Consider the following 27,771-nt stretch of genomic DNA (forward strand, 5'->3'; position numbering starts at 1 on the left):
AATCTGGACGCTCCGCGGTTGAGCTTGCGTGTTTAGCTGGAAAAACTGTCAAGTTCGTTGCCCAAGTCTTTTGTTTCTCCCGGCTGGAAGTTCCCATTGCCAAAAGCTGTCCAGATTTATTTTCGGTCTTCTACGGAATAGGGGAGGAAGAATGCTACAAATGTTTCCACATCAAATAAATTTGGCATTTCGTTTCATTCATCTCCTCCAACCCACCAGCAAGACCCTAAGTGAGTCGTAACTTGTGAGCCCGCCCGATCTCTGATCCCCGGTGGAGGAGAGGAAGGGTCTGTGGTCTGTTGTCTGTTGACTGTTGTCTGTGGTGGCTTGACATGATTACGATGCAACCCACTGCCATACCATTTGTTATCTTTATGCGCTGCCTGCTGTCACTCGAGGCGCACTTCCTCCTCCATATCGATGGGGACTCGCGGACCCACGAATTGAGCCTTTGCATGCGCCAGTGACAAACGATGATGCTTCCGTGCTCATCTGTGTCCCATCGCTCCCCGATCTCCATCCCCATTCCCATTCCCATCCCCACAGTCTGCGGACTGGCATAAATTCTAGGCAAGCACACGAGGAGGCTGGGCTTCTGCTGCTCCAACAGCAACCCGCTGGCCTTCATTTCTAATTTCAGCATTTTGTCCATGGCTACCGCGACTACCAGACTCGCTCTCCCTTTTTCTCTTTCTCTGTCTCTGTCTTTGTCTCCCTGTCTCGCTGTCTCCCTGTCTCTGGCGATGTTTTAGCGCATTTTATTGCTTTATTTGAGAGTTTGGCATTGCAACGCTTGTCAATTTTACAACTTTATAGAGGATAGCTCTTATCGTTTGCATATTTATGTATGATCCCCAAGCTCAAGTCGCTTCCACTGCTGCTGCTGTTTGCTGCTGCCACTGCCACTGCCGATACCAATACCGATTTCTATTCCTATTCCCAGTCCTAGTCCCAGTCCCAGTCCCAGTTTCAGTCCCGAGCCCATTGGCCATGTCTCTTAATATTTTTGACATATTGGCTGCTCTGTGCCGGGGTCCGAGTCCCCGGCTGGTCCCTGACTGAGCGAAGCAAGCCCCTTATTGTTGTCCGCTCCTTCCAAAGAAATTTCCACAAAAAGGAAGCAGCAACAGCTACAACCACAAGCCGAAGAAACCAAACTCGAGTCCGCGCTCAGTGTGTCTGCGTTGCCTTTTCGCATTTGAATTGCAAATCCTATTATGACTTGTGAAATTATAATTTTTCTAGTTGCCTGGCTGCGGTCTTCAGCTTCAGCTTCATCCCCAACCCCAACCCCAGCTCCAACTTCAACTCCGACTCCGACTCCTACTCTATCCGCCTCTCCCCGACTGCAGAGAGGTTCAAGTCCAGGGCCCCATGTCCATGTCCAGTCATAACCGCAGAAGGTTCAATAGCATGAATTATGCATATGCAGACGGTTTCGTTTCGTTTCTGTTCATCTCTCCTCCTCATTTCTCCTCGTATCGTTCTGTCTCGTTTCGTTTCGTTTTTGGGGGGGAATCAGAGGCACACGCATCCACATGCACTTAGTTATGATAACGTTGCACATTTCTGACTCCTAGACAGAGACAGAGACAGCAGCGGAGACTGAGACAGAGACAGAGACAGAGAGAGAGCACTCGGACTCCTCATATTTGTTTTGGGCCAGCAACAACGCCCCAAAAGATCAGCATCCACAGAACACACTGAAAGAAATGTCTGAGGAATTTTCGGTTGTATTTTCCTGTATGTATTTGCCATTTCGTTACTTCTCTGAATTGGGAACTCCACGTACATTCACTCTCAGCATTTTGCCTCAGTGCAGAAGCGTGTGTTTTATGCGTAGCAGCTGCTTGCAGCATAGATGGAGATGGAAACGACTCCGACGACGCCCCCTCTTCTGGGGCTGCTACCGCAGAAATCGAGCTGCGGCTGCGGCTGCGGCTTGGGCCTTAACTTGTGGCTCGGCTCAGCTCAGCTCAGGCCATGGCTTGGACGGTGCTCGAACTGATGCCTGATGCTGGGGCGGTCGCCCGGGCAGCAGGCATTGCTGACAGAACAAAGAAGTCGTTCATTTGTAATTGTTGTTCCTGGTGCTGTTTTGCTGTTGCTGTTGCAAAAAGGGCAGCGCAGACATGGGCCAGGATTACCAAAGCGACGCACAAGCCATGGCCAGGCCAAGACCCCATACCCGTACCCGTACCCATACCCATACCCATACCCAAAGCTGTAGCCAAAGCTTTACACAAAACCCATCTGTACACTCGTACATTTGTTGAGGCAGTCTGAGTCTGACTGCACAGGCCTGCATATCTTTTATGACTTTTGACTTGACTTTGACTTTGCCTCCTTAAACGCCCCGGCCAGGGTGAGTTGAATGACCCGAATGACTCGAGTCGAGAAACGCACACGGCTCGGGTCAGAATATTCCATGGTCAAGGCTGTAGAGCCAAAGGTCGTAGAGTCTCAGGGAAACACATACCCACATACTCGTATGTCTGTCTCTCTGATTCCCCAAAACAAATGCTAAACATTTAATCGGATTAGACGTCATCATACTCGATGGCTCGCCTCTCCTCTTCAACTCAAATTGTTCCACTTAAGCATTCCCAGACAATTATAGATTCTTGGCGTGGGCTACTGCAATTTGCTTGGGCAGTGCCACATACATGTGTATCTTGAACCTCTCTCTGGGCACACAAATTAGATGTCAGTGAGCAATTTACGAGCAACTTGAACTTGGTCGGTCAACTGCCAAGATGGTTGGCTGGCTCCGTCTTCGTCTGCGTGCAGTGGGTTCAAGCCCTGCCCTCGGCTGGTATGACATTACCTCAAAGCCAGCGTAAATTTGCGAATTAGCAGCAGACAACAAAAGAATTATACATGCATTATATAATGCCAAACTAGCGAACGCAAATGGGCACCAGAACTAGAGCCAAAGCCAAAGCCAAAGCCAAATCAATTTGTTGCAGTCCAGATCCAGAAGGGAAGACGGAAATGGAAATGGAAATGGCAGTGGAGCCTGGGCCCACTCAGAGCTGGAGCCGGCTGCCTCCTCTGTTTTCCCATCATTAACATTGTCCCGGCCAAATCTGCGCATGCAGATGAGACTAAGCCTTAACAAGACCTGCCCGGCCTGCACAACAGCCGAAACATGCGTACTTACGTCTCTGACTATTTGTTTCACGAATTCGCAGCGCATTTTACTTGGAAAATAAACAAGGAGACGGGTCTGCCACGGGGAGATGAACATTTAATACCCTGAAGAGAAAGCAAAAAGTAATTTTAAATGATTTATCCGCTAAGAGTAGAAAGTGAACTGAAATCAGAACTAAAGAATAACTAAACTAAAGCTTCATCAATACAAACTTGAATCATAATATTAGAAATAAGACCATATGTATATGGGTTTTGCGTTCCATAGTAAGTAGTGCTATCCATCTGTAACAAACTGAACAACTTTTCATGGTGATCGCTTGGCAGAAGGGTGCCTGGGCACTAACCAGCAGTGGCACTCCGTCCATCGGTCCAAACAAGGCAAAAGGCATGTCCATCCCTCCTATCGCAACAAGAGCAATTTGTTCTAATGCGCCGTGGCAGCAGCAGCTGCTGGAGATGGCAATGGTGCGGCTGAGGATGAGGCTGGGGCTGGGGCTGGAGCTGAGACTGAGTCTGAGACTGAAGGAGCTGCAGCTGGAGTGCCTGTCTCGGAGCGGGAGTGCCATGACTTGGTTGAGATTGCAAAAAGGGCAGCCACTGAACACGCAATGGCCAGAACAAATGTAGACATTAAGCTTCTGGCCAAAGCCAACGGAGCGAGGGCCTGGAGGAGATTGCTGTCGCAGTCGCAGTCTCAGTCTCAGTCGCAGTCGCCGCCGCTTGTTCAGGTGACACGCAATGGCCAACGGACTGGCCAAAGGACTGGCCACAGACCTGGCCATGGCTATCATAAAATCATAAATATATTTGATACATAAAATTCTGCATACATCTTCTGGGCAAACAAATTGCCCGCCCTGCCCCGCACCGACCTCCTCCCAACCATCGGTTGACACTAACGGTCGCGTCCATAAATTCGCTGTGGAAATTTCATTAATTGGTCGGGGTGGGTGGAGGGGTGGGGTGGTGTGGGGTGGAGTGGAGTGTTGTATCCCCGGCAGGTGTAACAACGCCTGCAGATGGCACTGCCTCGCAATGGAGCCAGCATGCAATGCGCTGTTTGCCATAAAAAATATTTGCCGCCTTAATGTGAGTGGCTTATAAATTTGTGCTCAAGCCCATTCCATATATGGAAGCAGGGACGGTGCCCAGCCGGACCGGGACCCATGGGGCAGTTGTTCCTAACTGTTTGTGTGGTTAGATGCCAGACCTAGTTGGTTGCTTGGGTGTGTCTCTGTCTCTGTGTGTCTGTCGGTGTGGCTGTGCCATGATGTGGTTGCTTTGTTCAGAAGCATTCAAATATGGAATGCAGCAGGCACTCGAACATTGGATCAAATTCTTCATCCAAGACCTCCGGGATTCCCAGCACCCCAACCAATGATCTTCTCTGTATGGAGAATATATATGAAATGATTGTATAGAAACTGATTGTTCCCCCAGAAACTTCAGTTTGTTTCCAAGACTGTGCGAACATATGTATCCTTAAGTGAGTATAAACCGCCGATTAGATTGCGACACACATTTTGGAAGAATACCAATTGAGAGAGAGAGAGAGAGAGATCGACAAGTTAAATATATTCCACACAACTGATTTATATATTCCACTAGTTGATTCGCGACTTTCATTTACATTTAATTTATTCTTATTTGCACTCTCCACACTCTTGCTTGTACATTGCGCGCATTTCGTGTTAGCCTAAAGGGGGCAGGGTCATGAAAGACTAACGACAAACTAAATGCATTAGCTTAATCGTAATATATGCATGGCCACATTTAATTGAATCGAGCTCGAGCGGCTCGACCGACGCTGAGCACTCTTCCGTTCTGGCAAGACTAATTACAAATCGAATTCAACTTTGGCTTACTTACAGTACTTTCATCGGTTTCTGTTTGGATAACAATTATTGCATCAAAATTTTACACAATATCTACACTAAGCTTAACTCTACAGTCCCCAAAGGGAAGAGGGGGGGTTTCAGGATCAACATTTTCAAAATATACTCCTATTTGGTAGCTGCAAAGGTGTTAGATCGACTAAGATTACATAGTTACTAAAAGGTATATGGTAAATGGTAAACTTCTTTGGGTTAAAACATTTGGTTGGTTTTCGTTCTACAACTTTGGGTTACTAAGCTCTAAATCAAATGGCAAGAACTATTACTAATAAAAATCCTTCTCGTTCGTCTCCTTCTATGGCACACTTTCCTATCTTCGTGTTTTCTACTTCTGCTTCATATACATGGTGGCAATCTTGTCGAGAATGGTGGTGGTGGAGAGCAACTCTTCGCTGAATTTCTTCATGGTGGGGGCCGGCACAATCCACTTGAGGAACTCCTCCACATTCAGAAGGAGCCTGGCCAGGGGCGTCAGCTTGGCATCGTCGTGCGTGGGACGCTGGGCCAGCTTCAATGAGGCAATGACAACATTGTCAATCAAACGCTTCTCATAGCCCAATTGTCGCAGCTTCTGGGCAGAGCTTATCTTTTTGAGGATCACGGCCATGTTGAAGCGAATGGTGGAGAGAACCAGAGCATCATCTGACTGACTGTCCGTGTTATCCCCTTCGGCTGCCGGACACTTGGCACACTGCTCGGCATGCGCCTGCAGCTCCACCTTGATCTTGAAGAACTCATGGCACCCGTCGCACATGTACGGCTTCTGCTGTTTGTGTATCTTCTTCATATGGTTCTTGAGATGCGCCAACTGCGAGAAGGCCACCTCATCCGTGCACAGCTGGCAACGGAATGGCTTCTCACCCGTATGCTTGCGTATGTGGAGCTTGAGCACGCTGGAGTGCGCGAAGGTCTGGTGGCAGATCTGCAAAAGAACGAGAAGCTATTGGCATATCGATCTTCAGTGGGAATCGCACGACTGAAACTTACTCGACACTGGTATGGCCTCTCCCCCGTGTGCATCCTCATGTGGACGTTGTACTGAGACTTTTGGGTAAAGTACGAGTTGCACACCTCACACACATGCGTCTTGATGGCCGCATGCTTCAGCATATGGGTGGCTAGGTCCTCGTCGGGCTCTATGACTCTGTGGCAGAATTCGCATTCGAACTTCGTGAGTTTGTGATGCTTCTGGTTGATGTGGGCGCGCAGGGCCAGCTCATTGGCGAACTGATTCTCGCAGATGCTGCACCGGTGCTCCATGCCCTGCTCGTGACGCACCATATGTACCCGCAGATTGGCGTTCGTTGAGAAACTGGCGGAGCATTTGGTGCAGTTGAATTGCTGTATACACGTCTTATGATGGGACACCATGTGTTGTTGTAGCTGGATATGGATATGGATATGGAGACAGGAGAGACGGCAAATATGAAGGATAGCAGATAGCGTTGGTTTTGCTGCACTGCACTTACCTGACCGCCCCTGGCGAACCGCTTGTCGCAGATGGGACACTGATACGGCTTCTCCCCCGAATGGAGGCGCATGTGCAGCCTCAGTCGCTCCTTGAGGGCAAACGATTTTGGGCACTCGGCGCAGACGAACTGCTTCTTGTGCTCATGGGCGGTGGTTATGTGGTTCTTCAGGTTCACCGCCTGCCGATAGCACTTGCCGCAATCCGCGCACTTGTGCGGCCGCTCGTCCGAGTGGATCAGCAAGTGGCGCTGCAGATCCGTCTTGCCCCCGAACTCCTTGGAGCAATGGCTGCACACGTGCTGTTTGCGCCGCCCTGGTTCAGACTTGCGCGTGGACTTCTTGGGCGTGGGCTGCACATAGTCCGCATCCTTCGAGTCCTGCTCGGTGTCTTCCTCTGCGTAGGCATCCTGCAGGCTGGCGAGGCTGCTCTTCCTACGCTTGAAGAGCGTCGACGAGGAGGTGGGCGAGGAGCCTCGCGCCGTCGGTGGCGATGACAATGAGATCCCGCTGTCGGTGAGCAGGGACACGGCATCCTCCTTGGAGAGACTGCGACGGCTGCGCACCATTTTGAGGTTAGTTATGTACTGATATCTAGGGCTTTGCTTGGACACCGGCACCAGCTTTTCTAAGTTTACGGTTCGGGGGTTATTAAGATTTCTACGATGTACTTGTGGTAGTTGGTTTTTATTTTATTTTATTTTATTTTTGGTTTCGATACTCTTAGGATAGATCCCACACACCTTTGGATTAGTTTTAGATGGAGTCTAGCAGATGGGCTGGAAAAGAGTTGAGAGTTGTTATTGCTTGAGATCGTAATGCGGAATGTTGTAGTGCGCCGCCACGCTCTGACGGGGCACACGGGGGACACGCGGTCACAAAGCGAACAATCATCAAAAGCGGACAGAAATACTAACAGTAACTGAAACAGAAACAGCAACAGCAACAGCAACCGAAGAGCGAGGAGCGAAAGAGAACAGGCCACATAACTTCCAGCTGTGTCAATACTGATAAGAACTAGAAAAGTTTACTCTCTTTTGCTTTTATTTTGATCACAATATCATCTGGTTTTCCCCGGGAACACTTGGCCACACCACAACAATCCCAGTTTGCTTTCTCAATCTTTTGTTTGTGAGGGAGGCGACAGACGGAACGGATCGCCAGAGAGATGATATACTGACAGAGAGCAATGCAATAATGCTCGAGTGGTGAGACCTCGGGGAAGCAAGGCAATAACTGATAAGGCGCGCTGACTGTACGGCTGCCGATAAGACCTCGCGCACAAGCCACACATGTTCACTCACACAAGAAGCTATAGATAGTCTCCATAGATAGTCTGTCTCACTTTTTGTTCTTGCAACCTGAGGCGTCCGTCTGCTCCCGAAGACAGCGGAGTTTCCAATGAAAATGGAAGCAGAGCACACAGAAAATGTACTCGTAGTCAGAGCAGACGATGACCCTGCAGCAGTTAGCAGAAATTAAACATCTGGCAAACAGATTGGGTTGGTTCCTCAGGAACCCTCGTTTCCTACCCCCCGCTACGGCGGGGTAATGCTTCATTAAAGCCGCACCCGTGTCGAAAACAACTCACTAGAAAACTTTATAGACTCCCCTCCATAATGGGTTCCGTTCCCTTCCCCATTGCACACCACTGCGACGGAGAACAGAACCGATGAAACCGAGCCGTTGACAAAAGCGAATTAAAGCTAGAGAATCCAGAGCTGAAACTGAAAATTGGAACTGAAAGAGAACGCGGAAAAAGCACGAACGACAGCGAAAATCACACAAAAAAGCGAAAATAAAGAAGTGAATACATAACAACAACAGTTTTGTAATGCTAAATAGACGATGTCGCCTGTGGGTGAGTGGGGGGAGTGCATGGGAGGGGGAGGTCAGCGTTGAAGTCTTTTGTATTCGACAGTCCCCGGAGGTACGAGAGCCCGCGACACGAGTCAACAGTTTTCTTCGGGGGGCGGTGCTCTTCGTTGGTTTGTTAGTAATTTCCAGCACCACAAAATCATTACATACAATCGAATTAAGTACAGATGTTTCGAATACGAATCGGGGTGCATTCTTCACCATCACCAGAACTAGTCAATCTTGGACTTACCATCATCACCATTGGGAAAAGCTAACGACCAGACCAGACTTGCGCACACCTCCGCTGGGGCTTGCCAACATCTCTGCTACATTCTCGCCACGGACACTTGGATTTCATTTGTTTATAATTTCAACGCCCATCAAAGAGTGTACATACTTTTCGCCAGCGCCGCGTTCTATGCCTAGAGCCCTTCAAGAATAACCATCTTGCCCTCTGCGAATAGTCCTAGGCCACGCACGAGGGTCAAACAATGCAAGATGGTTGCTAATTAGCAAACTTATTTAATAAAATAAAGATAAGAGTTTTTTTGGTGGTGTTTTCGTTGTTCTTAGAGTTAGGGATGGGATGTGTGGCGAAGACTGTACGGTCACACCTTCAGCTTAGAGATGGGATATTTTCATAGCTGCAACAGAATAATACAAAAATAAAAATCTATTTATTAATTCTATAGCCGGTACTCATTTTAATTATTTAAAAGGAGATAAAAACCATGTTGATTTCATATCTCTACTGCAGGATCTTATTTATCCAATATTGCAATATCGTCCTCCAGCGCCACAGCGCACATATATAAGACATTTCTGCTTGCTTCAATATAACATTTGAAATTCAAACAGATTTCTGTTTGTAAACAAACGCAAAACAGTGTAACCGTAGAGCATGCAGATTTTGACCACTTTGGTTACCCTGGGTACTGAGCGGAGTATATAGCACTTTCGGTCGACGGAAAATTTACATCGTCGTGTAAGCTGCCCAATAATATCTTGTTCTTGAAAAAGAAAAGTCTGCTGATAACGTAGCATGGTTTTGGATTTCAAATCCAGGTTCCTCTTATCGCACAAAAATATCGATATCGATGCGAACTTTGTATCGATAGGCTGATAAAATATATATGCTTGTGTTCGATAATGGACTCACCTTGTTGTGCTAGCACACCCCACCCAGTAAAATTCATGTAAAAATCGTGTTTAATGCCACGCCACATCGAATACCTAAAATATATCGATATATTGTTATAGTAATATTTTCCATCCCTAGCGGATTTAGAAACACGCGCAATTATATTAATTGTAAATATACAAGTTAGGATAACAAAAAACCGCACCTGTCAAGGCAGTACCTCCCATCGAAGTATAACACACATATAGAACCAACCACAGACACAAGGTAATGCGTATTTTTGGCGGTTTGACACCTTAACCCTCATTCTTAGCCCTTGCAGCTACGCTACCATGGCTGGAGTACTATTCGAGGATATATTCAACGTGAAGGATATGGACCCCGAGGGCAAGAAGTTCGACCGTGTCTCCCGCCTGCACTGCGAATCCGAGTCATTCAAAATGGACCTCATTCTGGACATCAACTCGTGGCTCTATCCCATGGAACTGGGCGACAAGTTCCGCTTGGTGCTGGCCACAACGCTGCGCGAAGACGGCTGCCCCGACAGCGGCGAATACAATCCCATGGAGCACGAGGGCACGCGGGCCGACAGCTTCGAGTATGTGATGTACGGCAAGATCTATCGCATTGAGGGCGACGAGGCCCACAATGAAGCCTCTCGTCTGTCGGCGTACGTCTCGTTCGGTGGTCTCCTCATGCGCCTGCAGGGCGATGCCAACAATTTGCACGGCTTCGAGGTGGACCAGCACATGTATCTGCTAATGAAGCGGCTGGCGTTCTGAACTCTCTCGTTCTACACCCACTTACTGTTCCAATTCAAAGGTTAGACATAAACAACAGACTTTATTTACAGAACTTGTATCAAATTTATCATTGGGGCACTCTGCTCACGGTCAGAATAGTGAATGATCTGTGCTAATGCCTGGCTGGCCTCCGGAGTGGAGCGTTCACAATCAAGCGCGCTGGTCGTGGCCGGAAGGGAATGCGGCGGTCCACAAAGGGCAGTGCCAGCTGCGTCGATGGAAAAACTGCGTGTCCCTGGATGCCATTGACAATTTTGGCTGGCTTCCGCTGTGGCGTCAGCAGGGCGGGGCGCAGTGGACGGAAGGCGGACAAACGGTTCAGCAAAGGCAGAACGAACTGTGCCTGAGGCGGCAACGGCAGGCTGGCCAGATTTATGATGGCTGCACTCTGGGGCGGTCTGGCCAGATTTATGATGGCTGCACTCTGGGGCAAGCTGTTGGCACTGTCGTCATTGGCTGCCTGATCTGGTGGGCCGTAAGTCTGGTCTGGGGGTCCGTAAACATCAGCTGGCGGTCCATAGACCTCAGCAGGTGGTCCGTAGACCTCATCTGGTGTTCCATAAACTTCAGTCGGTGGGCCATAGGTGTCATCAGGTTCAGGAAACACGGCCGCCTCCTCCGTGGGCAACTCGAATGGTGGATCGGGCAGGAAACCCGCCGGTGGATATGGCGCCGCATCATCCTGTCTCTGCAGGATCAATGGCAATGATTTTCCCTTCGCGGGTCCTGGAAACCTCAGCCGCGTCGCTTCGCCCGCCTCCAGACATGTGCCCGCAGAAAGGCAGAGTAGAGCGACAAGAGTAAGATAACCAAACATTTTGCTGTCCCAGCTTGAACTGCTGCCTGGTCTAACCCATTGGCGCCTATAAATACCGCGGCCTAGCCTTGGGGTCTGCCCAATCGATTGCCCCAAAGTGACAACGAGGCCGATGACTTATACGGCGAGTCCAAACGTTACGTGCCCAAAGAGGTGATGACTAAAGCGGTGTAACCCATAGATACTGTTATGAAAATATGTTTATTACAACAATTTTGTAAGCAGGCATAGTAGTACTAGTAATAGAATGTAATATGTGTTGTATCTGTGGAAAGTTTAAGGGTTTCACCAACTGCGACGCAGGATCAATCTCTGTGGAACGGGCTGCTCACGGCGGCGACCCTGGGGAAAGCGCTGGTAGAGGCGTGCCAACTGGGCGGGCTGTGGCTGATCGAGGGACGAGGAGACGGCAATGACAGTGCCATCGTCGGACACTTGAACCAGGACCTCCTCCTCTTCATCCTCTGCTGGCTGCTGCTTGGCATCGCCCACAGCCTCATCGTCGACAGGTGGAATGTCATCGGTTTCGATGGGGTTCTCTGGCTGATCTTCGGGCTGCTCGTCCTGTTCAGGCTCCACATCTGCGCTGGCAGGTGGTCCGTAGGTATTATCTGGAGGTCCATATGTGTTATCGGGAGGCAGATAAGTCACATCCGGCTTGGCGGTAGAGCTGGGCAGATCGAAGGGAACCTCGGGTGTAACGCCCGCCTCTGGATACCCCGTTGGAGTTGGACTGGCCGGGGCCTGGACCTGTCGAGCTGAGAATCTCCGACGCAGTGGCTCAGCTGTGCTCAGAGCCACTAGGCTCAAGAGGAGAATGACGGCGGTGGCAGAGCTGGCTTTGAACATTTCGATTGCTGATTGACTTGTGTTCTGACTTCCAGCATGAACTTGGCTTATTTATAGTCCCCGTAGGTTCCCCGGTCGCGGGTCGAGTTCTGTTATAATTTATGCTCGTCACTTTCGATTTTTAGGCCTCTGAATGCTCTGCTGGGTTCCCGGTCCCGGCAAAGCTTTGATTATGTTGCTGCGATCGGCTGCGATGTGATTTCTGCTTTAATGCTCGATACGTGACCCTTTTCCCCAATCGGAATTCCCAATGCTATTCCTACGATTCCCTGCCCCCGCCCCCACTCCCCCACTCATCGGATCTCATTAACACTGACTCGCCTGGGGACTGGGGTTGGTTTGTTGTTGTCTCTGGGTTCTTGGCCATTCATAATTTCATTTGATGTGTTTTGTATTCATATGAAATGAAATCAACTATGAATATTACCCAATCAGAATGGGGAAAAATGGGCACGTTTCAACCATGGCCTAATGCACATACGAGTTCGAGTACAATTACGAGTATAACAATATTCATTTTTAATATCAAGGTCTCCGAAAAATAGGAATTTGGCAAGTGTTAAGACAATCTTTGTTTTGGTACGTGTTTCTTTAATTCTATTCTGTTTCACGGATACATGTAGATAACCACTTTGATATAGTAGGATGCCGGCCTTGAGCATACTCTTTGTTTTGTATTGAATATTTTTATACCCGTACTCAAAAAAGAGTTAAGGGGTATACTAGACCCCATAAAGTGTATATTATATATGCATCAATAGCCGAGTCGATATAGCCATGTGTGTCTGTCCGTCTGTCTGTCTGTCTAGATGAGCGCCTAGATCTCAGAGACTATAAGAGCTAGGGCAACCTAGCTCATGTGATATCAAACTGCTATAAGTGTATTTCAAAATTTAGCCCCACCCCCTTCCGACTCCACAAAGAACGAAAATCTATGGCAGGCACAATTTTAAAGATACGATAAAACTTAAAACGCAGTATCGTAGAGAATGACCATATATACCAGACTGCCGAATCTTAATCAGATCGGATCATAATGTTAGCCAAAATGAAAGAGATTAATTTTTAGTTGCTTACCCGCCTCCCCTGCCAGAGACTCATTCAATTACTCGCTCGCACACTCTGCCGTGTTCAGTGCGCGAACAACCCATAGCGGTAGATATGTAATTTTTTCTGGCTACATCTAGTAATACTAGAATGTTAGATGTAAACTATATTTTGGACACCTTTATTTCCTATAACAGATCTAGCAAAAAAATGTAATATGTAAAATTTTTTTTTAAATTTTCAAATTCTTAAAAATCATAAGCTCAAAAATGTATATACTGACTATGTGTGCTAGAGTCGTATCTCCCAGAAGCGACTCAAGGGCATATCTTTCTTCGTTAAACTTAAATTCCTTGCAGTATTGGCTCACAACGTTCATTTGTCCAATAGCAACGATTTGCTGTGAACAGTAATCTATTACAGCGTTATAATTGAATGCAGCTCGATAGGGGTCTAAGCCAACATTTCTATGTTGTTGATGATTTCGACTACATCGATTCCGTTCAACTTCATTCCTCGCCGCGCGTTGCTCGTCGGTTTGACGTGAGTTATGCGACTTAAGGCTGTATGTCTATTTGCTGGCATTTTTAAAAACGAAAATTCCTTTGTAAATTAAAAAAAAACTATTGCAACGCATCATATTGATCGCCAAGTGTTGCGTGTACAAAGCTAACTTTTCTAATGATAGGTCTCTCTGTCAAAGGGGTTAACCATATGTTCAGTTTTTTTCAGCCAATATATCGGGGATTGCCACCCAAAACCTATCCTGACAAACACAACACAACAAAAAAAGAATTAGCGAAATCGGTCCAGCCGTTCACGCGTGATGCCGGGACCAAGGGAAATAGGGATTCATTTTTCTGTATATAGATAGATTAGATTGTATTGCATATTAATTTTTTTCTTCTTTTTAATCATTTTCCTATACTATTCCTAGACCTAAGTTGAAGTTGCTACCCCCCGGTACTCTATTACTCTCGCATTGTAGGGAATTTTCGACACCTGTAATATTAGGAGGAACAGATATGTATACATAAATAACTAGGTAGAACATGAAGTATCATGGTGAAAATTGGAACTGTTCATTTAGTCAATAAAAATAGCGTTAGTAACATGAATTAAATCCCTTTTTGGTTGGACCCATGCCTGTACCGGATGCCGCAGTCTGATGCCTGAACGATTTTGGGAGGGATCCCGGGCGGCCAACTGGCTTATAGGGGATCATGGTAGGGTGGGCATCCGTGAAGCTGAGCACATGCAGCCCAAATCGAGCATCGCCTGACCGCTATCGCCCTCTTTCTTTGATCTATCTTATTCCGTTAGTGTTGGTCTGCTGTACGGTAGTCTTCCTTTCCCGTTACCATCCTTCCGTACGCGACACCTAGTGACACCAATAACTGACGGCCTCTTCCTCAAAACCCACTCCAGCCGACCAGAGAAAAGCCGGAAGCCATCGCGTACCCCGCTCAGTTATTTAAACAGCCCCTCTCACCGTTATATGTTACAATATTCCTACCACACCTTGCTTCAAGAACAGCTCCCGGAGTTGCGGCAGGCCGCTGCAATTTTTTGCAAAAAAACGACTCTGCCCGTAGGCCATCGGTTAGGAATACCACCAATCGATCCGCCGATGTCTATTTTCCACCTTGAACTCTGGGTATACTACATAGAACGGAAAGAAGGCCTGGAGCCTTAAATAAACCTCATTTAATATAAAATAAATATATTTTTGCCAGCTACGCGACATTTTTCTGACCTAAGTAGTCGGTAAAAATTGTAATAGAACTGCCTTCCATCAGTTCGTACAGTTTGCCTTCAGTTCAGTTCGAGGCAGCCACAAAAGGAGTCACTATACAAATCGGAGCAAAATTTATTAAAATATAAAATTTGAAATTTTTTTACTAAGTGTGTGCGGTTACTAAATTTTTCGGATCTAAGTAGACGGTTCAAACTGCTTTCCAACAGTTCGTACAGTTGACCTTCAGTTCAATTCAAGGCAGCCAAAAAAGTAGACCTTTTTCCAAATCAAGCATTTCTAAAGAAAACAAAATAAATGTGCCTTTGTACTGTTGCGTGATCCCTATTCGGAAAACCATTGGAAGCCCAAGAGATTCAAATGCTTGAATGTGTTATTAAAGCAAATATATCAAGCTATATTAAATAATTTACAACGCAATGGATTGCTTCCAAGTGACGAAGGTTGTCAACCGACATGTGCTCAAGGCCATTTACCAGTACTCGGAGCAGCTGTTCCAGGACTCCATCGCTTTGTCAACTATTAAGCTGGAGGTGAGCTACAGCATGAAGAATGTCAATCCTATCCAAGACCTGGATAGCTTGATTGAGTCGTCGGTGGAGAACCTCACCCTAATCGGCGTTCTGAAGGAGACAGCGCTCAATGGCAGCGATGAGAAGTACGAGTCGATATAGCGATATCCGTCTGTCCGTCTGTCCGTCTTGATCTGCGGCCTAGATCTCAGAGACTATAAGAGCTAGAGAAACCAAATTTGGTTTCCAGACTCATGTGATATCACACTGCTACAAGTGTTTTTCAAAATTTCGTTATTGTTAATCATTTCTAACGCCTACATTCTCTTTAAATTCCAGGTGGGTTGACTTCACAAGTCTATACGGAGACCTCTTGGATCTTCGGCTTTTATTAACCATCCGAAAAGTGAAATCATAAGCTGGTGGACGGGCACCTAAGCTGTCGAAAGGTTAGTTCATTTCACATTTAATTGTTTTATAATAGTCCACCGCTGATCCAGGTTTTCGATAGGCATCGGCAGGGCCAGTACTGTCTACAGAGTCTCGCAATCTCGTAAACTGTGGAGGATGCGGGGCTGGAGCTCGGGGTTGAAGCTCGGAGGCTGTCGAAAGGTTAGTTCATTTCGCATTTAATTGTTTTATAATAGTCCACCGCTAATCCACGTCTTCGATAGGCATCGGCAGGGCCAGTACTGTCTACAGAGTCTCGCAATCTCTTAAACTGTGGAGGATGCGGGGCTGAAGCTCGGATTTAGAGTTGATATTGAGACAGGTTTGCAGGCTTGAACTGAAGCTCGTACTTCTTCTCATCGCTGCCATTGATCGCTGTCTCCTTGAGAACGCCGATTAGGGTGAGGTTCTTTACCGACGAATCAAGCTATCCAGGTCTTGGACAGGATTAACATTCTTCATAGTGTAGCTCACCTCCAGCTTAATAGTTGACAAAGCGATGGAGTCCCGGAACAGCTGCTCCGAGTACTGGTAAATGGCCTTGAGCACATGTCGGTTGACAACCTTCGGCACTTGGAAGCAATCCATTGCGTTGTAAATTGTTTAATAGAGCTAAATATATTTGTTTTAATAACACATTCCAGCATTTGAATCTCTTGGGCTTCCAATGGTTTTCCGAATAGGGATCACGCAACAGTACAAAGGCACATTCAACGAGAAGGGACGTGCGAGTCGCTTCTGGGGACGCGACTCTACTTATACCCGTACTCAGTCAGTATATACATTTTTTAGCTTATGATATTTTAGAATTTTAATAAAATACATTTGTTTGCTACAACTGCTATCTACATCTACATCCACAATGTATATTCTACACCTAAAATGTAGATTGTACATGTTCAATTTAGATTCTACATCTCCTCCGCTAGGGGTTTCTCGCGCACTGAACGCGGCAGAGTGTGCGAGCGAGAAAGAATGAGCGGCGTGTCTCTGGCTGGGGTGGCGGGGGAAGCAACTGAAAATTAAGCCTGCCACAGATTTTCGTCTTTTGTGAAGGCGGAAGGGGGCGGGGTGAACACTGAAAACAGTGTGATATCACATGAGTCTGGAAACCAAATTTGGTTGCCATAGCTCTTATAGTCTCTGAGATCTAGGCGCTCAACAAGACGGACAGACAGACAGACGGACAGACAGACATGGCTATATCGACTCGGCTATTGATGCTGATCAAGAATATATATACTTTATGGGGTCGGAAACGTTTCCTTCTCGGCGTTACACACATCTACTTTTACCACAAATCTAATATACCCCTTAACTTTTTTTAAGTACGGGTATAAAAAATGACAACAATCGATCTACGGCGTTATAGAAATTAGCCAAAATATGACCTGACGTTACATTACCAAAAACAGAAGTGGTAAATGGAAAAACACTATTTATTAAATTGTTTCTGTTATTAAACCTTTCCTGTTGTATAGTTTCTCATCTCATCTACAACTGCCCGAGTCTCTGGCATCACTGTATTGTGTTAAGTCCGCAGAGGCATCTGCCAGAAGAGGGCATTTCGTACCTAAGCAATCACATCATGAAACATTGTGAATCGTTTTTTAATCTACTGTGAAAACATTTAGCTACTACATATAATGAAACTGATGAGTAGACTATAAAATTGCACAGGTTGAGTTAGGTTGCATGCTTGGAAGGAAGCTTTATAAATAACCTTCACGCTGTTCGATTTTCTGGCCCACTGCTACACTTCGAATCCCTTAAGTGGCTGCTAAAATTATATGGTTAATTTCTTATTTCAGAACGCAGAAGATTCGCTAGATTTGCTTCAAATACCAAGATCGTAGTAACCCTACCCTGAAAAATAAAGCCAGAATACGGAAACTAAACTCTCTGTGTGACTCTCTATCACTCTTCATTTATGTCTTCCAACGAGACTTGGAAGAGGTTAATGGGCCTCCTTGTCTTGCTAGCTAATTATATGGTTCTAGTGCCCAGACTAAGCCCAGAAGAATAATGCTACCAACATTCTGGATATTTTTAAAGTATTCAACAATTAATTGGTTATTTATTATTCAACAGCAACATATCCTAATGAGTAATCCTAATGCTTCCATTTGGTACGATTCGGATAAAAAAACAGTTCTTGAAGTCCACGCCTCAGATGGTATAGACGAGAACGGGCCTGGAGCGTATGATCTGGGCGGAGCGGAGTTTTTCCGGCACTGGACGGCGACTGCGAAGGCGCCCGTTGCGTGGCTGGATCAGACTGGCGGGAATGGGCTCGGGGGCTAAGGCATCATCCACCGCGGCCGGATCCGCTGGAGCAGCGTCAGCAGGAGGTCCATAGGTGTTGTCCGGCTCGGCAGGGGGTCCGTACGTATTGTCTGGCTCAGCGGGCGGGCCATATGTCAGATCTGGCTGGGCCTCAGTCTCCGTGGGCAGGTCGAAGGGCACCTCGGGAGTGACACCCGCTGGTGGATAGGGCGCCGAGGCTGCCGTCGGGGAAACATCAAGAGAGGGATCCGCACCAGGGGCCGCTGGGTCCTGCGGTGCCTCCTCCTGGCGAGCCAGCCGGAAGCGGGAGGAGCGACCTTGGAATCTGGCAGGCTCCGCCAGAGCCAGAGCAACAACGGCGAGCAGGAGCAGCGAGCAGGTAAACTTGTAGGCCATGTTGAGCTGTTGTCGAGTGGTCTTAGAATGTTGCCAGTCACTCGGCAGCGAGGGGCTTTTATACACCGAACTGTTATTTTTGGCCACTCATATTTGGCACACCGAGGGACACCCTTTCGATGGCTCATCGACGTGACAATATTTAGCCAAGGGCCCATGTCTAAGCCATAACAATTGGCCATTAAACATTGCTGGCCACTTAATTTGTGACTTTTAGCTGGGCCCAGCCGTGGTAGAAGACTTCCACTGGGCACAGTTTTCGGTCAGAGTTTCCATTGAATTTTCGGCATCGAATTTTGAATACCAATCATTTCCCCTTTCGGCTCCACGTCCACTGTCCACTGTGTGGCGCCTGCTTGGCTTTCAAATAGTCGACGTCTCGCCTGCTTGATATGCACGGCGTTGTGGGGCTGGTCTAGAATCGCCCGGGACAGGGCCGCAGTGGGCCAACTATAAAAGTTAAAGCTCCATATACGATCGGAAACAAAGCGCCGCAGCAACTCACACGATCATGGCACGCTATCAGCTCATTGGCTCACTGCTTCTCCTGGCCATCTTGGCCGTCAGTTGTACGGCACAGGCGTCATCGCGCCGTCTGAGATTTGGTCGCCTGCGGCAGGTGGCATTCGCCAGGCAGGAGGTGGCGCCCACTCCATACCCCGCGGCGGCTGATCTGAAACCAGCCCCACAAGAGCCAGCCCTCACCTATGGCGCGCCCCAGGACTCAGATGTGGATCTGAATGTGAATGTGAATGCCTTGCCAGAGGAGCAGGTGCCGGCAGTGGATAACTTTGAGCCGAACCCCGAGGCCGAGGACGTCGACACCGAGGAGAGCTCCTTGGAGATTACCACCCCAACGGCTGCCTCAGCTCCTGCCCGCCTGCGAAGCCGCCAGAGATTGGCCAAGCTCCAGGTGGCCCCCGCCAAGCGCCAGCGTCAGGTGCAGCGCACGGCCCGCCTCGAGGAGTTGACCGTTCAGGAAGCTGTCGCCCCCGTTCCAGCTCCGGCCGCGCCCCAGTTCTACTATGTCGGAGCTCAGCAGCAACCCTATGTCCTTGCGTACAGCGCAGCTCCCCAGCAACTTGGCTGGTAAATCTCAAGTAAATTTTAATTGTTATGGCATTGTTCTTTGTGATTATAAATATACGAGTACAATATGTTTGGTAATGGAATGATACGAGTGTGATCTTTATCTGAACTAAGATTCTTTTGCAGACCATCTCAAGGATAAAGAAGAACTAAAATACAGCTAGAAATCTGAATATTCTTCAGTTATTCTGGTGGCCAGTCCTGAGTTGATTCACTCCCCGAACAATAGTCTCCACTGTCCCCGCAGCATCACTCAAAGCAAAGACTTTTCCGCTTTCCACAACCTATTGGCCCTTAACCAAAGTTCACCTCACCTCACCGCACCTTCTACTTCTGCTCCTTCTCTCGAGAGAGGATACCATATGCGAGCTGCTTTTTCAGCTTTTGAAGGGTTTCTTCTTACACGCACACTTTGCCTGCTTTTGTGCTACTCTGTTCAATGCATTTTTAATGCTTTTCCCATTTAAGCCCCATGCGAGTACCCATGAGTACGGCTACAGGGCTCCGATGCATATATGCAGGCTATTTTATCGTGAAGCGCTGTTGAGTGGAGTTGCATGTGGTGTACTTGTACAGTGTACACCTTTAATGGGTGGCTGAGTATAAATTAAATGGCTCTGTTGAACGATGATGATACTATTTGTTTATAGTCTAAAATGCGAAATATGTTCATCCATATTTATATACATATACGAGCATTGTAGCAGAACAATTCTCACTCAATTGCAATGCCAATCTAGGTCTCTTCCCGCTCAACTTCTCTCGAGGCAACCGCTAATCAAGTTCCCATTAACAATTCAAAGACAGACTGAGATGCTCCCAAGCGAAACCATTTGAGCGTATTCTCTGCAGCCAAAGGTTATCTCACGCCATGAAAAACCCCCATCATTACATCGCAAAAACATGCGCCGACACTTCCAAAAATAAATTAACTTTTTATACAAATAAATAAATAATTATATTATTATAATTTCATACACAAAACTAAGCGGACAGATTCAAGTTTTAGCCGCGAAAGAAAGATCCCCGCGTCTCCAGAGCTCCCACATTTGGCCTGGAGCTATTCCTCAACGCCTCAATGGCCTGATAGTTGATGAACCAGAATGGCTGGTTCTCCAGGGGAAGGCTATTGAGGTGATTCACATACTCCTGGTCGCCATGGGCATCGATTGGCAGGCCGACGAGAGAAGTACTGGCTGCTGGAATCGGAGAACTGGCCGCGGAAACGGGGGAGCTGCCAGTGAAGATTGGGGCACCAGCAGTAGGAGCAGGTGAGCTGGCTGGGAGGGCTGGGATGGCTGGGATGGCTGGCGCAGGTGAGCTGGCATCCGCTTCACCAAAGCGATTGACCACGGCTGGGACGACTGGACGTGATGGCTGAGGATCGGGAACGTAGGCGCTGATGGGCAGCACTAGGGGGACTCCGCTGGGAGGCCTTTGGACTGCACCATGGGGCAAATCGATGATGGTCGTCTGCTGGGTGGGTGAGGGTTCGCCGAATCTCGACACTATATCTACTCCGGTGATGTTCTCTGCTGCCGTATTCTGCGGGGCATGGTACTTGTCCTTCTGGCTGAGTCCACCCGGCGGACGCAAGCCCGCAAAGGCGGGTCGTTGGGCCTGGGCCACTTCCAGCAGCGTCGCGATCATCACCACACAAATCCAGTTCATCATTTTTGCAATGGCAGTGCAAATTTCACCTTTCTCTTTAAATTTCTCCGCCTCGGTTAGCTTCCCGCGATCTTAACTTGTCCCCAGTGGTCCGGCAACTGATCGTCGGTCGCTTGGGAGGTGACTTAAATAATCAGCATCTCTGCTCAGTTTCAGTCTCAATCTTCGTCTTGGCTCTACTCAACTGACTCAGACATGCGAACATACAAGCTGTTAAGCAAGTCCAAGTTCGGTCTCTGACTCTGGCTTATCAGTCGATTGTAATGGATTCGATCCCCCCGCTCAAACTCTCTCTATCCCCTCGCTCGCTCTGGGAAATATTTCGATTAATGACTCGATTTGTTTACTTGCATTCACCCTATACACGTGCCAGCATTTACTAGGAAAGATCGTGGGATGAACCGAACTGCTCCCCCATTATCTCTTTCTACTCTTTCGTGAGGGTTGTTTGATTTTTGTTTAAGCTTTAAACAAATATACTTCCAGCGGAATTGCGTACTGACTCGGCTAGAATAACACTCGAAAGCATTCTCAATTATTTGACCGACAGCAAATTCAGCTACTTTCCCCATCCAACCCTGAGTTAGAGTACTCCCAAGTCGTTTCTCTCCTAAATATACTAAAATTTCATGTTTTTCTTTGTGGTCGGGCCATTCCCAACATGCTGCAATTTTTTTTGTGGTTCGTCATCGTCGTCTACAGTGTGACGCGTGCGGTGCGTCCTGAAACCGGTTACCGCCTCCTCCAAACAATTTGTTTTGGGAGCGTCTAGCAAATTTACCTTCCGCTCTGTAACAGCATTTATCGCTAAGTGACTCACCGGAGAGAGAGAGGCAGAGAGAGGTACGTATAGTAGAGAGCGAGAACCTTCTGGCTCTGTTTCCCCAAACATATTTTATTTGCTTCTGCTTACAATCGAGAGAAATTGTTCAGTGGTGTGTCTGTGTGTGAGGGAGAACCTCTACATGGTCATGGTAAAGGTGGGTGTCTGTGTGTGTATGTGTGTGTGCTGTGAGAGTGTGTATCATCGTGAATTGCTGGATCGCTGGATCGATGGAACGTCATGGGTTTTGGGAATGTACCGGGTACAACATCTGACTAAACAGCTGCCCAGCCCAGGCAGCTCGTATGCAAATGAGGGACAGAAACGATAGACCGCATCTAGAAGCGTCTCACAACTGAGCGGGCAGCACTCAGCTTGGCCGGACGTGCCACAGCGGAGGCAACACGGCGATATGCCACGGCTTGTCCGGCACGGCGGTAGTTGGCCGCGCGCCTGGCTGCCACCAGACGAGCTTGTTGCTCTGCAGGAATGTCGGCAGCGGGCAGATCGTTGCCGGTGACGTCGGGGGGACCGTAAACCTCATCGGGCACGCTGTTGGGTGCGGCGTCGGGGGGTCCGTAGACGGCGTCTGGGGTGGGATCCACGGCGGCAGGAGCGGCCGCCTCGTCGAAGGGCACCTCGGGCTTCAGTTCGTCAGCGGAGGGATACGGAGTGACGGCATCCACATCCCCAGCATCCACTGGGGCCAGCTCCTGGCGAGCCGAGTACCGGGAGCGTCCGCGACTCAGGCGCTGCGAATAACGCTGACGCTGAGCTTCAGCCAGGGACAGCAGGCTGAGGGCGATGGCGATCACGAGGAGGAGCACTTGGAACTTGGCCATGGTGGATGCAAGATGCGTGAGTGATGCGTGTGTCTGTCTGGAAGGAACTGAACTGAACCAACGACTGATGCTTTGGTCAGCAGCGATGGGCGCTTTTATAGGTAGGACCATGTCTGGACACTAATGGACATTCCACTCCACACTAATGTGTGCAGCTGCTTAGTGTGCTGCGCAGGGGCCCAGCATAGGCATCCTTTTTTGGGCCTACGCTCTGACGTCGGCACTATTCTCAGTTCCCTGATCGATGCGGTCGGTGCGGCGACATCTGCGGCGTCTTTATGCGCCAACGACGTGACAAGAAAGAAGTAGCAGGAGCCGAATCAGCACTGGAAACCAAGACCCAAGTCGCGGGAGGGTCTGGACGTCGATATTTATAGTTCCGACATTAATCAATCTACATTCAGAGCGGATGCGGACAGATCCCTGTTCTACTTTGATTCGACTTCGATCAGCATTAAAATGTGCGAGGGAAGGTGTCGTTAATGTATCGGCCATAAATTCCGTATACTCGGACTCGGACTCGGACTGCCGCTATGCTTTGACAAGTTGGGCAGGCAGTTCGGTTTAAGCAGACCATCAAAGTCTATCCCTATCAAAGTGAACATAATCTGTCCCAAATTAGGGATAAATATTCCAACAAACTTGCAACTATTTTGGTTTTGGTTGAAGAATAGAGATATTCTCAGAGATTTGTTTCTCGGCCCTTTACTCCTCTGTTGATTGTTCGTTCATCTGAACCAACTGCTAAGGCATAGATAATATGCAAGGAATCTCTCTTAGATATTGCCCAAATGATGTTGGCCCACGGCTCGCGTAGGACGTGACATGGGTAGTTCGCATGGCCTTGGCGGTCACCTCAGGGGCAAGTCGTCGATCGCATAAATATCGATTATAAGTGTTGAATCAAAAATTCTAACACTAAAACTGACAATTCCAGCATAATGCAACTGACAACAACAGTCGACAGCGGCAGCTATCTTTATTTGCTGGTTGGTTTTCGCTTTCAATTGCTTGGAGTCGGATGGCATTTGGATTGCGTGTCACGTACGAAACGCATTTAATTTTCATAGAACATGGCGACAAATCGGACGTGGACAGCGGACGTGGACAGCGGCAGTGGACAGTGGACAGCGGGCTGTGGGGGATGAGTGCAAAAAAAAACCAGAGACGAAAAACCATACAAAATAAATCATTAAATGTGATAGCCGTGCGCCTAATCGATGTCGCTGTCGATATAGAAGCTTCATGTCCATATTCCCCGGGACGACTCTCGACTTCATTCGAGACCTTAGACAGCCAGCCACCGAGAACGTTGTATAAAAACGGCGCCTCCAGCCGGAGCTCAATTCAGTTGGGTCCAAGTCCGGACCGAGATCAATGTTCAGCATGCAGTGGCTCCTTACGCTCGTCGTGTGCCTCACAGCCGGCAGTCGTATCGAGGCGCGTCAGATACGGATCAATCGCTATGCTGTCAGTGTGCAGGAGGATGAGGCGGCGGCCCAGGTGAGGGAGTTGAAGCCAACGCCGTATCCAGCAGCAGGCTACCGGCCGCAGGGACGCTCCTTCTGGCTTCCAGGGGAGGCGGAGGTGGCGACGGACGCAGCTCAAAGCGAGGGATCCGGCTTGGGTGCGGAGACAACCACAACTGAGGTGCCCATTGAGGATGCTTCGACCAGTACTACAGAGTCCGCCGACTGGAGCACCACCACAACCTGGGACTCACTGGATACCACCACCACAGCCCCGCCCACGGCTAACAATCTGCGTTCGGGCAGGGCCTTTGTCAGGGCGCCCTATCCCGCCGCGGGCTACCGTCCCAGCCGCGCCTTCCGCCTGCCCACGGAGGAGAACCAGGAACAGCAGCAGCAGCCCGAAGAACTCCTGGCCAGCAACTCCACCGACAGCAATGCCGATCATCCCGTTTGCGGGGTAAGCACCAATCCCCTGATGCCCACCCCAGAGCCCGGCTCCAAGGATGAGCCGGATTCGGAGAGTGTGGTGGTCACTGCAAATCTGGGACCGGCTGTCCTTGTAGCCAGAGCTCCCAAGCCACCGACCTCCATTCCAGTGGCCATTCCCCTGCGCTCCCAGCCGCTGCTGGCGGCCCCGCGAAGGGGATTCGCCTACACTACGCATGTGGAGCAACGCTGGTGAGAATCCACCAGCTGCAATCCAGCTTTGACTTTTTTATTGTTGATAGTTCAGTATTTATAGGTTTTTGTATTTGCAATGAATAAATATATGTTTACTGTTATTTATACCTACAAGGAAAGTGCTTCAAAATATTAATCCTGCAAAATGCGCATTTAAAAACGTAATTCGCATTCATATAAGGATCAATATTTAGCTAAAACCCCTTCCCAATTCAAATTTACTACCTCCCTCCCACACAACTTCTTGGCTAGGCTAAAAATCTGACACTCTCTATATGGATGTACTTTGGTACGAGAACGAGCATTCAAATGATATCGTCATCAGTCTTTATCATTGCCATCTTCACCGGAAGTTCGGGCACGTTCTGAATTTTGTTTGTCTAACGTCATTGAATGTTTTGTTGAATATTGTTGTTCGATTCAGTCAGTTGCCTTGCGACAGGGACAGCGGAGTCAACAGACAAACAGCTCTCCGTCAGAGTACGTCGGATCTGGTGGGAGAACTCTCCCTCTCCCTCTACCTCCATGCATCCGCATTAAATTTGACGTGCGGATGTGCAAAGTTTTAGCCGTGGAACGTGCGTGGCATGCGGAAGGACATGGGGCGACTTTGAAGCAGCCACGTCGCCAAATCCCCTCCACCCCTACCACACTCTCCGCTGTCACTGTTCTCCATCTGCCCCTTGGAACATTCAAATTGAATAACGAGGATGCGAGCGCTTTCCTTGGAGGCTTAAATGGAGAGACGAGCGTAGCACTGGGACCATTGGACTTGTATTATGAATTCGGAACTAGGACTTGTTGGACAGGAATGTAAGCAGAAAGTATTTTGGTTGCTTCTTCGATCTTTAATAAATATTATTATATTATATTAAATATACAGATATTTATAGATGAGAATCTACGAAGATTTCTTATGAGCAAGCCATAAATTGTTGGTTCTTTGAAGCTTTTTTGGTTTCCAAAATAAAAGAATATTATTAACATGATTTCGATATTTTATTGTTTCAAGTTTGGGTCGCACTCACTGGATATTCGTAATCGTCCTCCACTACTGGGAAAATCTATTCAAAAAGCCATTTAAACTTAAACCATAAACAAACATCAACTTTAACATCATCAAAGGGACCCCCGGAGCTTGCTAATTGATTCCATTCCCATTCCCATTCCCATCCCCATTTCCATTCCCATTTCCATATCTACTCGCAGTCAGAGTCATCGCAAATTGTGCACGTAATTGACAATCAAAGGATCGTCGAAGCTGGTGGGAACGATTTCCACCGAGTGCACCACCGGCTGCAAGTGCACTTCGCTGTCGATGTGCGTGAAGCTCCCCAGCTGAAGGTCCAGCTCATCCGGGTGGCCGTGGCTCTCAACCAGCACGTACTCGGCCTCCGGTTCTACGAGGGAGAGTTCCACGGCCGCATTGTTGTCGCCGGGCACCTGCGGCTGCTCGGCAATCGAAACTGTGGTGTTGACAGAGTCCTGAGCCAGGGATACGGCCACATTGGGCTGGGCCGCGTCCTCGCCGCCTGTGCCCTCGATGGTAAACAGTTTTGTTGTGGCCGAAGTTGTGGTTTCCTCCGACTCGCTGCCCTCTGCGGTGGGACTGCCCTGGTCCTGGCTGTCTGTGGTCTGCTCATCTGCGGTGGGCTGTGGCGTGGTGGTGGCTGCGGTGGCTGCCTCACTTTCCACAGCGTCCGCCTTGCTGTCCTCTCCCTCGTCCTGCTCCTCCAGCTGACGTTCAATCTCCACGGTTCGCTTGGATGGGGTGCTCAGCAGGAGGAGCTTCGCAGACTTCTGTTGGGGTGCAACATCCTCCTGGAGGGTTCCTGGGGCCGGGTCAATCAATATGCTAGCCTCCTCATCGCGACTAAAAGCGGGGCTGGCCGACGTAGTAACCTCTTCGGTGGTCACATCTCCCTCCAGACTCGGGCTGGTGGTAGTCTCTTGCTCGGACTCGGAGTCGGCATCGAGCTCAGGACGTATAACGGCTGGCTGGACCAGAGCCAGGCACAGCACAAGTGTGGCACACATTCCCAATCCTGTCGACATGTTCGCTGCTCAATTTGCTTTCGTTTTGATGGCGATAATTTCCGCCCAGGCGTATTTATACTCGCTCTGGGGTCCAGTTCCCCCCCAATTCGGGAGCTGTCATAATTCTAACCCTGAGCATTTAATTTGACGCGAAACTTCCGCAAGCTTCCAAAAGCCGGAAATGTAATTCTGCCAGTGGGTTCCATTTGTGTCCGAGTGTATTCTGCGGCATTGAAGGAGGCCAGAAACGCCCCGCTCCGCTCCGCCCCGGCCTGGGTCGTTACACCTCAAACCCGGCCTGGGCACCACCCATTGACCGAAACGATGGTCAGAGGCAGAGTGCCAACGCAACCCAACCCAACCCAACTCAACCCAACCCCAAAAAGTCACTTTACATTTTCGCCTTTACTTGCTAGCTATACCTACATGCTGTATGTATGTATGTTTGTATGAGTGTGTATTGTGTGTGTGTGTGTGTATGTCTTTGATATGCATGTGTGTAGTTTTGTCGGCTTAACTTTGCTATGAGCAAAGTTAGTGGCTTGACCGTGCCAGCTGTTGGACATGCTGGTCACGTTCTTGGGTGACTTTGTTTTCGTCTTAAATGGGAAATGATAAAATTGAAAATAAATTCATATGCAGGAAATAAATGTGGAATAAATAAATCCGAGGGCAGCAACAGGCTGGCAAAAGTTCATCCAAAGACACACACAGGTAAACA

The 27,771-nt window shown here is 48.4% G+C and overlaps 11 protein-coding genes across 15 annotated transcripts; 4 read left to right on the forward strand and 7 right to left on the reverse strand.

Moving 5' to 3' along the window:
* Positions 1-4,737: 4,737 nt before the first annotated feature.
* Positions 4,738-8,968, reverse strand: LOC111073234 (zinc finger protein OZF). 2 transcript variants are annotated; one of them, XM_022365452.2, is made up of 5 exons: positions 8,776-8,968; positions 8,629-8,724; positions 6,521-7,297; positions 6,039-6,434; positions 4,738-5,973 (listed from the first exon to the last, which is right to left on the reverse strand). In XM_022365452.2, exons 3-5 carry the CDS (start codon positions 7,085-7,087, stop codon positions 5,377-5,379), a joined length of 1,560 nt encoding a protein of 519 aa, XP_022221144.1. In that variant the 5' UTR covers positions 7,088-7,297; positions 8,629-8,724; positions 8,776-8,968; the 3' UTR covers positions 4,738-5,376. The 2 variants fall into 2 exon arrangements, with proteins under 2 accessions (XP_022221144.1, XP_022221143.1); XM_022365451.2 differs by having other exon boundaries at positions 8,629-8,968.
* Positions 8,969-9,630: 662 nt separating this feature from the next.
* LOC111073205 (DNA-directed RNA polymerases I, II, and III subunit RPABC3) lies at positions 9,631-10,374 on the forward strand. 2 transcript variants are annotated; one of them, XM_022365413.2, is made up of 2 exons: positions 9,631-9,786; positions 9,833-10,374. In XM_022365413.2, the coding sequence occupies exon 2, from the start codon at positions 9,852-9,854 to the stop codon at positions 10,299-10,301; it is 450 nt and encodes a 149-aa protein (XP_022221105.1). In that variant the 5' UTR covers positions 9,631-9,786; positions 9,833-9,851; the 3' UTR covers positions 10,302-10,374. The 2 variants fall into 2 exon arrangements, with proteins under 2 accessions (XP_022221105.1, XP_022221106.1); XM_022365414.2 differs by having other exon boundaries at positions 9,842-10,374.
* LOC111073203 (extensin) lies at positions 10,361-11,154 on the reverse strand. Its single transcript, XM_022365410.2, has one exon. The coding sequence runs from the start codon at positions 11,137-11,139 to the stop codon at positions 10,435-10,437; it is 705 nt and encodes a 234-aa protein (XP_022221102.2). The 5' UTR covers positions 11,140-11,154; the 3' UTR covers positions 10,361-10,434.
* A 237-nt stretch (positions 11,155-11,391) lies between these two features.
* LOC111073204 lies at positions 11,392-11,996 on the reverse strand. The gene has a single exon (XM_022365412.2). It carries the CDS (start codon positions 11,986-11,988, stop codon positions 11,425-11,427), a length of 564 nt encoding a protein of 187 aa, XP_022221104.2. The 5' UTR covers positions 11,989-11,996; the 3' UTR covers positions 11,392-11,424.
* Positions 11,997-14,845: 2,849 nt separating this feature from the next.
* LOC111073225 lies at positions 14,846-16,341 on the forward strand. Of its 3 annotated transcripts, none has more exons than XR_002607678.2 (4): positions 14,846-15,449; positions 15,643-15,752; positions 15,804-15,915; positions 15,978-16,340. XR_002607678.2 is itself a non-coding variant. In XM_041593464.1 (3 exons), the coding sequence occupies exons 1-2, from the start codon at positions 15,211-15,213 to the stop codon at positions 15,719-15,721; spliced, it is 318 nt and encodes a 105-aa protein (XP_041449398.1). In that variant the 5' UTR covers positions 14,846-15,210; the 3' UTR covers positions 15,722-15,752; positions 15,978-16,341. The 3 variants fall into 3 exon arrangements, 1 of the variants encoding a protein (XP_041449398.1); XR_002607677.2 differs by having other exon boundaries at positions 15,815-15,915; positions 15,978-16,338; XM_041593464.1 differs by lacking the exon at positions 15,804-15,915 and having other exon boundaries at positions 15,978-16,341.
* Positions 16,342-17,922: 1,581 nt separating this feature from the next.
* Positions 17,923-18,435, reverse strand: LOC111073250 (predicted GPI-anchored protein 58). The gene has a single exon (XM_022365474.2). It carries the CDS (start codon positions 18,433-18,435, stop codon positions 17,923-17,925), a length of 513 nt encoding a protein of 170 aa, XP_022221166.2.
* Positions 18,436-18,875: 440 nt separating this feature from the next.
* Positions 18,876-19,592, forward strand: LOC111073241 (fibrous sheath CABYR-binding protein). Its single transcript, XM_022365461.2, has one exon. The coding sequence runs from the start codon at positions 18,947-18,949 to the stop codon at positions 19,526-19,528; it is 582 nt and encodes a 193-aa protein (XP_022221153.2). The 5' UTR covers positions 18,876-18,946; the 3' UTR covers positions 19,529-19,592.
* An 871-nt stretch (positions 19,593-20,463) lies between these two features.
* LOC111073206 (translation initiation factor IF-2) lies at positions 20,464-21,350 on the reverse strand. Its single transcript, XM_022365415.2, has one exon. It carries the CDS (start codon positions 21,196-21,198, stop codon positions 20,530-20,532), a length of 669 nt encoding a protein of 222 aa, XP_022221107.2. The 5' UTR covers positions 21,199-21,350; the 3' UTR covers positions 20,464-20,529.
* An 878-nt stretch (positions 21,351-22,228) lies between these two features.
* Positions 22,229-22,928, reverse strand: LOC111073207. Its single transcript, XM_022365416.2, has one exon. It carries the CDS (start codon positions 22,858-22,860, stop codon positions 22,357-22,359), a length of 504 nt encoding a protein of 167 aa, XP_022221108.2. The 5' UTR covers positions 22,861-22,928; the 3' UTR covers positions 22,229-22,356.
* Positions 22,929-24,181: 1,253 nt separating this feature from the next.
* LOC111073212 lies at positions 24,182-25,124 on the forward strand. The gene has a single exon (XM_022365422.2). The coding sequence runs from the start codon at positions 24,238-24,240 to the stop codon at positions 25,012-25,014; it is 777 nt and encodes a 258-aa protein (XP_022221114.2). The 5' UTR covers positions 24,182-24,237; the 3' UTR covers positions 25,015-25,124.
* A 1,104-nt stretch (positions 25,125-26,228) lies between these two features.
* On the reverse strand, positions 26,229-27,077 carry LOC111073249 (ubiquitin carboxyl-terminal hydrolase puf). The gene has a single exon (XM_022365473.2). The coding sequence runs from the start codon at positions 27,066-27,068 to the stop codon at positions 26,229-26,231; it is 840 nt and encodes a 279-aa protein (XP_022221165.2). The 5' UTR covers positions 27,069-27,077.
* Between the last annotated feature and the right edge of the window lie 694 nt (positions 27,078-27,771).

The sequence above is a fragment of the Drosophila obscura genome, unplaced genomic scaffold (assembly GCF_018151105.1).
Source record: "Drosophila obscura isolate BZ-5 IFL unplaced genomic scaffold, ASM1815110v1 contig_189, whole genome shotgun sequence".
Taxonomy (NCBI): Eukaryota; Metazoa; Arthropoda; class Insecta; order Diptera; family Drosophilidae; genus Drosophila; species Drosophila obscura.